The sequence below is a fragment of the Haliotis cracherodii genome, unplaced genomic scaffold, assembly GCF_022045235.1.
Source record: "Haliotis cracherodii isolate W230 unplaced genomic scaffold, xgHalCrac1.p SCAF_1, whole genome shotgun sequence".
NCBI lineage: Eukaryota > Metazoa > Mollusca > Gastropoda > Lepetellida > Haliotidae > Haliotis > Haliotis cracherodii.
In genome coordinates, this window is record NW_027266264.1 from 21,814,895 (window position 1) to 21,829,277 (window position 14,383).

Consider the following 14,383-nt stretch of genomic DNA (forward strand, 5'->3'; position numbering starts at 1 on the left):
ATGATTTTATGGAAAGAAAACTTTTAGAGCATTACTGGATTTTTGTTTGAAATGTTCTTGTGTGACTGATTTTAAGTTTCTGGTCAGTTTTGATTATACATGCTCAGAAACATGATAGTGATAGAACATTTGTTTAAATTATAAGTGGTTGATTCAAGTTGAATTGTTTGCCAGACACCAGACCACGGACAGCGAGTGGGAAGAGACTGCCCAAAGGAGCTGTGTCCATATTTGGAGGTGAGGTCAGGGCGTGATGGCATATAACATACTTACAAGTGTTAGCGTATCATCAATAAATGGTACAAGTATTCATGGTTGATTTCTCAACAAGTGATGGGCCTTGAGAGATTCTGGGTTACAGTAGGTACCCAGTATCCCATTCGTGTCGTTAGAGCCAACTGGACCTACAGTCAGTTAACCACCTTGCCTCAGGAAGATGACTGGTCCAGACTTGATTGTAGTGTTTGGTGCCGCTGGAATGTTGCTGGCCCCAGCATTAAACAACATTCACTCACTAACTTGATTATGAGCTGTGATTTATTACTGTCTTGTTCTGTCATCTTCCATCTTCAGATGGTGCCTCGGGACTGTTCGGCAGTTCCATCAAGGAGGAGGAGGAGGCCCCGGCACCAAGGAAACCCTCCAAGTCGAAACCTGCAGCAGCGGCAGCCAGTGTAGGAGGAGGGCTGTTTGATGAGGAGGAAGACGAAGGGGGGGATCTGTTTGCTGCAGTTCCCTCCAAGAAGACACAGCCAAAGAAAGGTAGAGACATCTATTAAAAGTCTCCATCAATAGTAGTATTTTAAAAGCATGAAAGTTTGCATTGTTACTCATTGTTGATCAAAATGGCATAAACATTACTCATTCATCGAATCGCATCATAAACTGTTATTGTAGAAAAAATAGCAAAGACTACATCAGCGCCGAAGGTTTCCAAGGCATCGAGTGACCTGTTTGATGACCAGGATGAGGACGAAGAAGGGGATCTGTTTATGGGTCAGTCGGCCGCTAGTACACGTAAAATGTCTGGACCAAAAGCAGAGGAGGTTAAACCCAAGGCCAAGAAGACAGAAAAGAAGGTAACACTTGTCAATTTCTGAGTGCAGTGGTTCCAAAGACATACAGATTTCCACAACTTGTAGAAATGTTACATGTAAACCAGTGGTCAAGTTTGATGGCCAATCAAATCAGTAGGTATTGATCAGGTGAGAAGTCATGCAGAGATTTAGTAACTATGAAACTGACTCACAAATGAATATTCAGACCAATTTGAAATGAACTGATGTGACAGCTTTAATACAAATCACCATTTATGCACAAAATCAGATGGATGTCTGGTTAATTGTCTGCTGTTGATGAATTATAGGAAGACAATGACCACTATCTATAGGCACTATAAGGTTTGCCTGTAATGTTGCAGTTGCCAGCAGGGGCGGTATCCATGTTCGGGGGAGCTCCAAATCCCCTCGCTGCAGCCATCAAGAAACAACGACCAGCTTCAGATAGCGAGGTAAGCATGGATAAGGAGTGGACTTGAATAGGGAGTAGTAGACGTTTACTGTCTTCACTTGGATAGGGACTAGTAGATGTTTACTGTCTTCACTTGGATACGGAGTGGACTTGGATAGGGAGTAGTAGATGTTTACTGTTTCCACTTGGATACGGAGTGGACTTGGATAGGGAGTAGTAGATGTTTACTGTTTCCACTTGGATATGGAGTGGACTTGGATAGGGAGTAGTAGATGTTTACTGTTTCCACTTGGATATGGAGTGGACTTGGATAGGGAGTAGTAGATGTTCTCTGTCTTTACTTAGATACGGAATGGACTTGGATAGGGATTAGTAGATGTTCACTGTCTTCACTTGGATACGGAGTGGACTTGGATGGGGAGTAGTAGATGTTTACTGTCTTCACTTGGATACAGAATGGCCTTGGATAGGGAGTAGTAGATGTTCACTGTCTTCACTTGGATACGGAGTGGACTTGGATAGGGATTAGTAGATGTTTACTGTCTTCACTTGGATACGGAGTGGACTTGGATAGGGATTAGTAGATGTTCACTGTCTTCACTTAGATACGGAATGGACTTGGATAGGGAGTAGTACATGTTTACTGTCTTCACTTGGATACGGAGTGGACTTGGATAGGGAGTAGTAGATGTTTACTTTCTTCACTTGGATACGGAGTGGACTTGGATAGGGATTAGTAGATGTTCACTGTCTTCACTTTGATATGGAGTGGACTTGGATAGGGAGTAGTAGATGTTCACTGTCTTCACTTGGATACGGAGTGGACTTGGATAGGGAGTAGTAGATGTTCACTGTCTTCACTTGGATATGGAGTGGACTTGGATGGGGAGTAGTAGACTCGATTATTTATAGACCGCCATCATATAGCTGGAATATTGCTGAGTGAGGCTTTATACAACAAACAAACAAAAGATAAGAACCACACATGTTGTTATGCATAGAGAGTATGTCACAAGCTTTGGATTTGTAACAATGAATTTCTCAACAAACTGAACTGATTGTTACATTGTAGGAAGATGAAGAGAGAGAAGATGAAGAAAAGTCTCGAAGTGGCAGCGTGAAGTCCAGCCAGTCAGCATCCAGCTCCTCGCTACGTGGGTCAACTGATGTGAAGAAAACATCGCGAAGTGGCTCTGCATCCAGCAACAGTTTGTTTGCAGATGACATCGATGAGGATCTCTTTTCTTCCAAACCAAAGACAGACAGGTGAGTTATTTGCTACATTATTGGGCACATTGCTTGGCACGTTAATTGATATGGTTTCATTTCACACAATTTGTGAAGCCTATAGTTATATCCCTCTCCATGGTGAGTCTTCAGTTTGCCTAGGGATGGGCCAGGGTTGGGCTCAAGACTCGTATCAAGTTTTTATCAAGACATTCAAGCAGCACTTCCAGTTCATTAGGAACATAAGAAAAATGCCAATGACTTGATTTCATCAGCAATTGTGGGGACACGGGTGGCCCTGTTATCTAAGTCACTGCACTTTGCTGTGCAGAGTTGCGTCCCTTAGCCTTGCCAGGAACCTTTGATTGTGGGTTCAAATCCCGGTTCACCCACTTATGTTTCTATGTTTGGTGAACATCCTTCCACATTAAGCTGACATGCCATGATGTAACTAAATACTTTTCAAACCCAACTCACTCACTCACTCAACAGTTTTGGTTTCAGTGTGGATGTTGCTCTGATGAAATGACATCATCACGACATTATATAGTCACATTACACTGCATAATCCATGAAATGTTTCAACTTACCTAGAAATTCATTGCTATCTGATCTCACTCCTTGTGTCATATATGAAGCTATGTCCTGACCTCTGTGATCAGATAACTGTGACATTAAACAAGACTTACGCTTTAGATAACAGATGTCAGCAGATGTATATTGACACTGCGACCCGAGAAGATTCAGGTTAGAATGGGTCTTCAGCAACCCATGCTTGCCGTAAGAGGCGACTAACAAGATCAGGTGGTCAGGCTCACAGACTTGGTTGATGCATGTCATTGTATCCCTATAGTGTAGATCGATGCTCATGATGTCAATCACTGGATTGTCTGCACCAGACTTGATTATTTACAGATTGACGTCATATAGCTGGATTATTGCTGAGTGTGGCGTTAAACAACAAACAAACAAAACAAAATGATAACAAGTCTTCCTGACTTCTTAAATTATGCACATCCAGTCGGGCAAACAGGAATTCTACCTTGTCAATTAGTCAACTGCATGCATTTTTATTTGAGTGAGTGAGTATGGTTTTATGTAGCGATATTTCACCAATATCATGGCAGGGCACACCTAAAATGGGCTTCAAACATCATACCCATGTGGGAAATCGAATCCCGGTCTTCAGCGTGACGAGTGAACGCTTTTATCACTAGGCTACCTCACCGCCCCCATTTTTATTTGAATGTCTGTCCGTGTTTATCAAGTAGAGTAATATGTTTTTGCTGGTACCTGTATGTGCATATCACAATATAGAATGTGAAGATGAACTGATGATCTACATGACTTAGGGTCTCTGATACTCTGTCAAGACAAGGTTCAAGTTTTTCATAGTAAATAGACCTCAGACATGTGGCTGCAAGGGAGAGATTACATGTAGTGAGATCAATGTGTTACATACTGCAAGGGATACACTCCTAACGCTTCCACAACTGCACAGAGATATAGCATTACAAGGAGATAGACCACACAGAACATGTACTGGTTGCACATCATGATATGTGATGCAGTCACTCTCTGCCCTGCTCTGTCCTGGAGGTCAATACCTTGTAGACATGGCATACACACGTTATACAGCATCACACTGGTGAAGGATATCAGGAGGAACCTGGACACAGAAGGAGGGTTGCAGGAAATAATAGCCACTTAATGGGGTGTGAAGTCTTATTACTATTGATTGAGAATGTTGAGTGACCTTCATTCCAGGTGAATGTCCTTCTTTAGGCTTAAAAAAGATAAAAGAATTGGCTCTCAAGCAATGTCTTTTGAAAATATGTTGCGGGCAGGCAGTGTTTTTTTAGCCTAAGGAAGGAGTCTTCCACTTTGCATTGCTATGTGTGTTGTTGACATTGGATATGGACTTGGTGTTTGATGACCGCCGAGTCACACCAATATTATCTGATTATGTCAAGAGTGACCAGTGACCTTGAGTCACACACATCATTAGTAGCCAGGCATCTGCACCATTTTTCCAATGACCTCTTGCCACTTGCCACCATTAATTTTAAGAGTGATCAGATGTAATCGGTATAACTGTTGAAGGCAGCTACTGAATGACGTCAGTAATGCCATGGTCATGGTATGACATATGTGGCTTGTACAACCTATCTGTATGGCGGGTCAACAGGGCCATGTCTATCTAGTACGTTTGGGGCAAGACTTTATGTTGATCCCATGAATGAAGGTCACAATATCCCACTCAAGTTCATCTGATCCACTTGTTGGATAGTATGTTTTTTTCTGGTTTTCCTCAGTTCATATTTTCTTTTTCTTCAGTTTGTCATGTTTACGGGCACAGGACGGTACCAATAATGTTATGAGATGTCATATTTGTAAGAATGAACCATTGAACCTACTGATTATTTTGGATCAGAGCTCTAGATAAGCTTTTAGTTATTAGAGTTGTTTATTCAGGGGTTTGATTTTGATTGGATATCCACAATTTTTACAGGGTATTTTTACCCATCTGTTTCTTGACATTAAGCATTTTAACCTGTTTCGTAATAGTCCCTGTAAATCATTTAAAACTAAATGAATAGTAGCATACCCGTTTGTGTCTGCTTGCAGCTCCCTCTCCATCTTCCTGAGGCAAGGGAGTTAACTGACTATAAAAGTCAAGTTGCCACCCTTGCCAAACCAGGCTGGAATTTCAGTGGCTATCATGAGCTATGTCCCTTCTGTACCCCTCTTGACCAATCAGATTCCACCTCTTATATCACGTGCATTTGCTTCAAACAAAATGGCTGGGCCCAGTCAAGAAAATCTGATCAATAATCAAGATCTATATTGTGATAAAATGGGTCTTACCCCACGAAGTGCATCAAATCATGTGGGCAGCTTGATTAAAAATATCAAAAGATTTGGAAAATATCTGTAGATGCTGAGTTGTCAGTGCACATGCTTTACAAATCCTTAAATTGACTGAAATCTGCATGACAGTTTACAACCGGATGTCGATTTGATTACGCAATTTTGTTTGGACTATGCATAGACTCGTTATTCCAGCCAAATTATAACTACATAATACCGGCCTAGTTTGGCAAGGGTGGAAACTTGACTTTTATAGTCAGTTAACTCCCTTGCCCTCTAAGGGAAGCCATTTTTGTTTGCAAAACCTAGAAATGTAAGAAAGGCGTTATTTTTTTATCACCAATCAATGACTTGTTTAAGATGCATTGACTATGCATGATGTGCTTTTCAAATGGAATCTATCGGTATTCAAGTTTGTCGCACAAGCTTTTCCATGATCGGCTGATACACAATCATATGCACATTAGTTTTATTTCAATAACGTATTTATAGTTTTTGTTGCGTATTTGATATTCTAGGATTATTAAAAAACTATAATAATTATAAAAACGAATAAATAACATTTTCCAGAATGTTACAATGCAGTTACAAACAACTTTACCATCAAAACTAGTCTTTCTCACACATCTTTGTATTTTAAAATGCAGTTAAATGTTATATGCTGTACAGAGATAAAATATGTTTTGTATTTTGTTATTTAGGCACAGTTAATGAGAACAAGTTCCATTGTCACAGTTTTAAAGGCTAACTCCAAAGACAGGTGTATGTCATGTCAAAATAAACATGACAAAGTTCCCACATATTTTGAAAAGGCCTTGAATTCTGATGCCACAATTTGAAAAAGCCTTCATGTAACAAAACCCACAATAAGATTTGAATATGAAGATAGTGCTTGAAAAGAAACTGAACTTTTGAAGGAAAGGTGAGGTGATGTGAAATGGTGTTTAACGTCGCCTCCAAGATTATTGTACTTATATATAGCAACGTGCATACATGTGAGGATGGCTGCTTGTACTAGGCCGGACTAATGCCGATTTCATAGTGCTAGCCCACTGAGACACCAGGCCACAGTTTAACATGAATACTCAACTCAGTCACAGTATACTGACCCCGAGCCAGCCAGTCCTCGTTTTTTGGTATGATGCGGCCGGGGATTGAACCCTGGACCTTCTGCTCTCCGGGCGGACGCTATGCCACTACACCATGGAGGTGGTTCCAAGGAAATGAGTTCCAAGGATATCAAATAAAAATGTTTCTGTATCAGTGAAACATTGTAAAGTTTTACATGATCAGAGTACCACAGTATCTTAGCTAAATAAACGTATTCATAAACATATAAACGTAGAAAAACGATATGCTTAGATTGTACCGGTACTTGTTATGTAACAAATTGTTGTAATTATCTGCATATTATCAGATAATCTGTAAACTGTTTCAGATATTTTGGTTTCATGGCATATTGTCTATTATTACTGTTATAATTTCGTTTTGGAATCAGATTTTCTATTTTATATCAAACAGTACATGCACTCACTTCATCTCTGAAATATGTATTATGAAAAGTATTGTGTGCATGTCATAATTTCCTTATGGTGTATTGATTCAGTACGTCCTTATGAAACATAAACATATGTAAGGCCAGACTTTCTTGATTTTCCGATTATCTTGACACAATTCTGGTCAGTAGGTGGAGAAACAATTAAAATGAAAAAGTCAGTTCAGAATTTCTTTCTTTCTCATCTTCAGACAAGTACCTGATTTGTTTGCCATGTGTGCTATGTTTGTTAGGCTTGTGTCGTCTGTCTTTCAGCTATATGTATTGTATGCCTATTCCTGGGGGTTTCAGTCTCTCATACACACCCTGTTAGAGAAATATCCGAAAAAGTCTCCATTACTTTGTCTAGTCATGATTTATTCAGTTCTTCCTAGAATTGAAGAGATTCTCTGGACTCTTTCACCAACAAAAATGTCTGAAGAATACCAGTATTTTGATTTGAGCGAGTTAATGTTATTCTTTTGGCGTGATTTACACTTTTCCCGTTTTAAAGATCTCTAAACCAATTTTTAAAGAAATTGTCGACCAATAAACTGTTTTGAGACTGATTTAGAAATCTATCATCCCATGCAACAGACAGTGCTTAATCCATTTATCAATCAATAGAATCATAATGGACTCCAAATGAAGCCATGTGTCTGCTCACTGCATATATAATCAAACATTACAATCACATATATGCATAGTAATAATAATAATAATAATAATGAGGATGAGGATGATGATAATAATAATAGTAGAAGTAGTAGTAGTAGTAGTAGTAGTAATAATAATAATAATAATAATAATAATATAATGGTCCAATAAACAACTGAAACTCTACCTTTATATGTCATATCCATGTGGAGCCTCAGCAAGTCTTCCCTTGCTACTGCCTCCCAGCAATCTAAATATAGCATGTAGAAAGGCGAGTGTGCCCCCTCCCCCTCCCTAGGCAGCAATGAGTGGAGGCACTGTATGGCCATGTACTGGGTGTATGGAGGATGAGGTAGAGGGAGGTGGGAACTAGGCCCTCTCTCACACTATTTATATCATTCTGTGATCTTGTCTGGAACTGGATGGACAGACAGGACTAGGTAGGAAGAATACAAGGAGTGAGAGAATGATGGAATGAATGGATGGCAGTAGCTAACAGGTGTGGAAGTACCTGTAGAATATCCTATAGTTTTTCTGCTGCTGCTTTGTGTGGGTAAATGAATGTGAAGATGTCTGTACCTGCCCCAAGTGTAGGAATGTCAGCCGAGTTTTATACACACGGGTTCAAGGATGCTAGGGATGTTCATCAGCTAAGTTCGTAATTGACTTGTTACTATCTGTGTTTTGTCAGAGTCCAATACTCTGCAGGTTACCAGTTCCCAGAAGGAGCTGGGCCATGTTCTGGGTGGTATGTAGACAGTTCAAGATGTCTGAAGGTGAGATGAGTGGAATGTTTTCATATAGTATATTACTTGTAAGAAAGAGGGATTTCTTAAGCTGATCATGCTCATGAACAGGATTATTTGTTTATTTATATAGATAGCGTACTTACTCTGTCAAATATGACTTGTTTTATCAATCATGCTAATCGTTGCATCCAACTTGCATATTTAGCTGTCAGATATTCATGTAGTATTGCTCTTATCAATGGCAAGTGCAGCTTCACTCTGTGCGTGTAAAAAATATGGGAATGAATTGCGCGAGAGGTCCTACGTTTCCTATGCAGTACAGACTGAGTGAATGAGGGGGAAAGATGATTATAGCCAAGCTGCAGTTGTCCTAGGGTGTATGTGGAATGTTCCCTCACAGGTGTCCATGATTGAACCATCTGTGTGCTGGCAGGCCTGTGGGAAGTAGCCACATTAATACACTGTCAGAGCTTATGCAAACATGGACGCACCATTTGCTGGTTTATGTTATCGTTCTCTTGGCTGTATGTATTGTAAATAAGTGTGCTGGATCTTATGTATTTGTGTTTGGTGTATAGGTTTACATAGTCATGTACAATAAGGCCTGCGGTTTGTTGAATCTGTCTGTCTGTCTGAATCCGTAATTATACTATCATGTGTTATGTTTTTTTAATTTGTTCAATGTACTAATGCTGTAAAAAAAGGTATATTATTACACTTGTTAAATTAAGTGACATCCAGTTTGTCAAGAATCCCAGCCTTTCAGAACACATATTGTTGGGGACCTCTCTGTTTCACTTGAAATGTCCCATCAGGATCTGCTGTGTTTCACAGTATTTTCTTGTTACAGCTTACTATTTAAAGACATGAAAAGTCTTTGTACAAAAGGCTTTTTTTCAATTTTCAATTTTCTAAGTAACCAATTAGTAATCAAGTAGACACTGACACTGTGAAATAAGAATATACATTTATATCACGTAGATGCTGTGATATAAAGTTATATCACCTTGATGCTGTTAAAAAGGATATATATCACCCGGATGCTTTGATATAAGGATTCACATTTCAGAATTATCAGCTGATCAAATGGTACCACTTGTAACTATATCACTACAAACTTTCAGTAGCTGAGATAATTTTTCTGTAGCCTGGTAATGAAGATAGAGGCTGGCTACACAGCTAGCTCAAGTTAACCAGCAGATAAGACATAGGGCAACAGCAGCAGCAGCAGCTACACAAGTCCTGTCTATGTTCTGGTTCCAGAGAGCAAGGAAAGGTTTGAACCTGATAAGACTCGCTGTGTGACAGGAAATCCTCAATTAGAGAGGGAACACATACCTCTTGAGGCCCACTGCAGGAAGCATAAGTGTTTAATGTCACGGTCACTGTATGAACTATTAGTTGTAAGTGGAAGAAATACAGATCCTTTTTTATTACCATCTTGTATGTTTTGTAATGTTTCAGAGGTAAAATGTTCTTACAGGCCTCCGCGGTTTAACTTGTGAACATCTATATCTAACTTTTATCAGTTTAATCATAAGCAGGAAGCCCTTGATCATTTTCATTTCATGTACCAGTGTTAACTAGCTCCTTCAACTCAAGGGATGTTAATCCTTAAAAAAGTCTACTGCTAGTCCTAGCCTGGCTTTTGATGAATATGTGAACAAATTACATCTTAGGTTAGGTGAGCTGAAATGGGGTTTAATGTCGAGTCCACGATTATTGCACTTATATAACAATTACATCTTAAAAAACAAAAATAAGAAAAGTATACTTAATTGCATATTCAATAACCAATATAAAATATTCACATTTGCACTCCCCATCCATGACATTATATCCATGGATGTGTTATGTTCTAATATGCATATTTAGGAACAAATAAGATACAAGGTGATTATCTAAATCTCCGACCAACACGTGTGCGAAAGTGATTTTTCTCCTCAAATCTGTCTCCATGGTATTCATGACTACAAAATGGCGGCTCCTGACCATGTTGAGTAATATTTAATAAAGTATGTAGAAAATGGGATCTGCATGTACAATCAGTGACAATAACTGTCAAGTAAGACGAGTTCTATGGATGAACGACTTCTTTATTACAATTAGTGCGACGTTTCGGTGTAGATCCTAACATCTTTATCAAGCAATAGATCTATTGCTTGATAAAGGTGTTAGGATCTACACCGAAACGTCGCACTAATTGTAATAAAGAAGTTGTTCATCCATAGAACTCGTCTTACTTCATCACTCCAACTTCTAAATGCCACTGAAAGAAGTAATAACTGTCAAGTACTCTAGCTCCATATCTTAGGAGGCTATGTGTTTGGGGATACATGTAGTACATGTATTAGGAATAAACATTGTATTTAGCGAACTCCTACAGTGAGGTATGAAATGTTATAGGTTGACAGTCAAAGTTCAATGAACATATGTGATATAAAAAATTTATCAAACGCTAGCGACATCCTCAAGGCCCAATAGGGTGACATGAATGTCAAAACTCGAGGTATTAGCGGACAGCATTGAAACCATATCACCAGCAGGATGGGGCACTAACCCACAACACGTGTGCTATGAACAAGAAACGCTATTACACAATGATGCAAACCCTGAACCAAGGCTTACTCCCCTCTCATCTAAATCAAATCATCCAACCTCAACACATGCATATACCGGTAACTTGGTTACAAAGATAACAGCCGCTGTAACAGTGGACATAACACACCCTCGTGTGTAGCTTAGGATACAGACATGTTATGATGTAACACGGTGCATGTGTTAACTAGTCCTCTGTAATATTATGATGTAATGGGAAGTTTTGTAGGACAATTTAATATATATATGCTTAACCATGCCTTGGACAGTATGTAACATGTTGATCTCTCTACAGTGAAACACATTAACACGGTAACATATTAACAACTTTCCAGTTTAATGAATCACGGGTACAGAGTACTGTCCTTCAAATATCTGTTGACATTTCAAACATCTCCCGGAAGCTGTTTCCAGATTACCAGGGTCCGGATTAATGAGGTTTCACTGTGTATATGTTACGGAGCTGTAATGATGTAATCACTTTGCAAGTGCACATCTCTACATGGTCAGGGCAGCTGAAGCACGCCCAGCCATGTGGTAGGGGAAGGGAGTACAGCTACCATCAGGCAAATGTACCATGCCTTATGACCTGCTAGCCAATTGGACACTAGTGCTGGAATTATTCATAGCTGCCGTTAGAGAAGCAGATCTTGTGTTAGTGTCACAGACTGTAAGCTAAATGTCTGTACAGTAGAATCAGTCAGAGCCTCAAGCCTTTCTTGAAGAATGTTTACGGCTTCCATCAAATGGAGAAGGTTCTCTTTCATGATGCTGTGTAAAGAAAACATTATTACAATAACTGACTTGGCTATGGCTTACGGTGCAGCTCGGAGGCAACATGGTTATCTCTGTATCTTTACGTTCTTCTCCAAGTTTCCTGCGTTCCAACAAACACATTTACTGTTACAGATTCATTGTTTCACGTGCTGTGTCAACGATTGCCACACACACAAACAATATTGTGTGTTGACACACATAGGAAATACATTTGATTGAAGTGTGTTTATTTGTAAATATCTGCCCCAAAAGTCTAAATTAGACTTCTTGATGTTCTTAATTATTTAGTTTTGTGTATTTGTAAGGTGTTGTGCTTGCTATTTTGGCAGTGTTACCATGGTGACCAGAATGTTTCTTCTTACAGCAGTAGAGCCAGCAAACCAAAAATTGTTGAATATGGCACCATGGCAACCAAAATATCACTTCTTCCAGCAGTAGAGCTAGTAAGAAAAAAGTGTTGAATATGGTGATATCACTATGGCAACCAGAATATCTCTTCCTCCAGCAGTAGATCTAGTAAACCAAAACGTTTGAATATGGCACCCTAACCTTGGCAACCAAAATATCACTTCTTCCAGCAAACCAAAAAGTGTTGAATACGGCACCATGTCCATGGCAACCAGAATATGTCTTCTGCCAGCAGTAGAACTAGTAAACCCAAACGTTTTGAATATGGCACCCTAATCTTGGCAACCAGAATATCACTTCTTCCTGCAGTAGTGCCAGCAAACCAAAAGTTTTGAATATGGCACCGTAAACGTGGCAACCAGAATATCACTTCTTCCAGCAGTGGAGCCAGCAAACCAAAAAGTGTTTAATATTGGACCATAACCATTGTAAACGCTAACCAAAATGCTTCTCTTGCAGCAGTAAAGCCAGCAAGCCAAAGACTACTGTCACTGCCTCAGGTCTCTTCCTGGATGATGAGGAGAAACAAGACGATCTGTTTGGTGCAGCAAGCAAGCCCACAGCCAAACCTACACAAGATAAGGTACAGTGTTGTTCTTTTCACTGATAGTTTCACATTAATGAAACATATCAGAACATGCAATTTGTGAAAACAACAAGAATAACTGTATAAAACGTATCCTATTCGTCACTAACGCCTTTCTGTGCTTATGCAACTGAAGAAATAAGAGACCATCATCTGCTTGGATATCCCCACCATTTTAACATGTATTCGATACACTCCCAAATCAGTTGGTCCCAGGATATATATATTTATAAGCCAATGACAAGAAATGTTGGTATTCATATGAACACACAATGCCATTTAGAAAAAGGTCAAATGTAACAAATGTTATATTTGGGATTGCACTTTCTGAGTAAAGTACAGATTCTCGTACTTTTTTGGGTTGAGTCCCATCCGGGATTCGAACCCACACTGCCAGAGTGAGGCACCAAATTGCCAGCACACAAAGTCAGCGATCTAACCCACTCAACCACCAAAGCTTCCACAAAAAGGAAAGTCCGACATCTGGTAGAGGTGCCTCACTCTGGCAGTGTGGGTTTGAATCCCTGACAGGACTCAACCAAAAAAAGTACGAGAATCTGTACTTTACTCAGAAAGTGCTATTCCGGATATAACATTTGTTACGTTTGTATTCATAGATACTGAAAGTTGCACATTTTATATGGAAGAGAACAGAGTTATGTTGTCAGTATTACTTAACGATATTTATACTTAACACTGGGATCGTCAGGGACTAAAAATGCTATTCCAAGTTATTTCTTACAGTCAAACACCGGTAGGTGGAATCACTGGGGTATGAGCAGAGATGATATTGCGAAAATAATGATTGTACTTCGAATATATTTATATTTAATATAGTTATTGATTTGAACTGCTATTGTGTGTGTACAATACTGGTTACAAGTATGTGTTCTGTTCATTGCAAGGCTGACTGTTGTAGGTAGGTGGCATGTTAACATTATTTGAATGCTATTGACCAGTAAGCAGTGATATGGCAAGAAGTCGAGATCCACTAAAGACATAGGATACGACCAGTAATATTTGTAGTATTATCAAAACAAGTCCCAGATACATCTTTGCTGTGCTATTTGTTACAGAAGGGAGACAAAGCCAAGCCGAGGTCCAGCAGCCTGTTTGATGATGATTTAGATGACGAAGAAGATATGTTCTCGTTCAAGTCAAAACCCAAAGACAGGTGAGTTTAATGGTATTCTTCATGTGAAACACATAACGTAATACATATTTTATCCATTACAGCATTATGAAAGAGTCTCTGGCTATGGTTGCCTGTGTCAGACATTAATTTGATATCAGAAACAATCATGATCTCCGATTCACCTATGAGATGTTGCACATGTTGTATGAGATGTGTTGTAATCGTAGCAGTGGAGGCAAGAAGAAGCCTGTTGGTGGGGTGGCACTGTTTGGGGGTGCTGACATTCTGAAGAAGAAGACGGAAACCCCTGCAGAGGAGCCTGCCAAGGTGAGGACAGTGTTCAGGGTGCACATCTGTTTAAAAACACCTTG

General features: G+C 39.5%; 1 protein-coding gene across 4 annotated transcripts in view; it reads left to right on the forward strand.

The window, feature by feature from the left end:
* Nucleotides 1-14,383, forward strand: part of LOC139474419 (WASH complex subunit 2-like) — a 48,452-nt gene that overhangs the window by 17,195 nt on the left and 16,874 nt on the right. For 2 of the 4 annotated variants that reach the window (XM_071257435.1, XM_071257460.1), the window contains exons 15-22: nt 175-237; nt 574-762; nt 898-1,079; nt 1,421-1,510; nt 2,543-2,736; nt 12,751-12,874; nt 13,954-14,051; nt 14,240-14,339. In XM_071257435.1, coding sequence (XP_071113536.1) covers nt 175-237; nt 574-762; nt 898-1,079; nt 1,421-1,510; nt 2,543-2,736; nt 12,751-12,874; nt 13,954-14,051; nt 14,240-14,339 — 1,040 coding nt within the window. The remainder of the gene's footprint in view (nt 1-174; nt 238-573; nt 763-897; nt 1,080-1,420; nt 1,511-2,542; nt 2,737-12,750; nt 12,875-13,953; nt 14,052-14,239; nt 14,340-14,383) is intronic. The other 2 variants (XM_071257443.1, XM_071257451.1) reach the window with 2 other exon arrangements.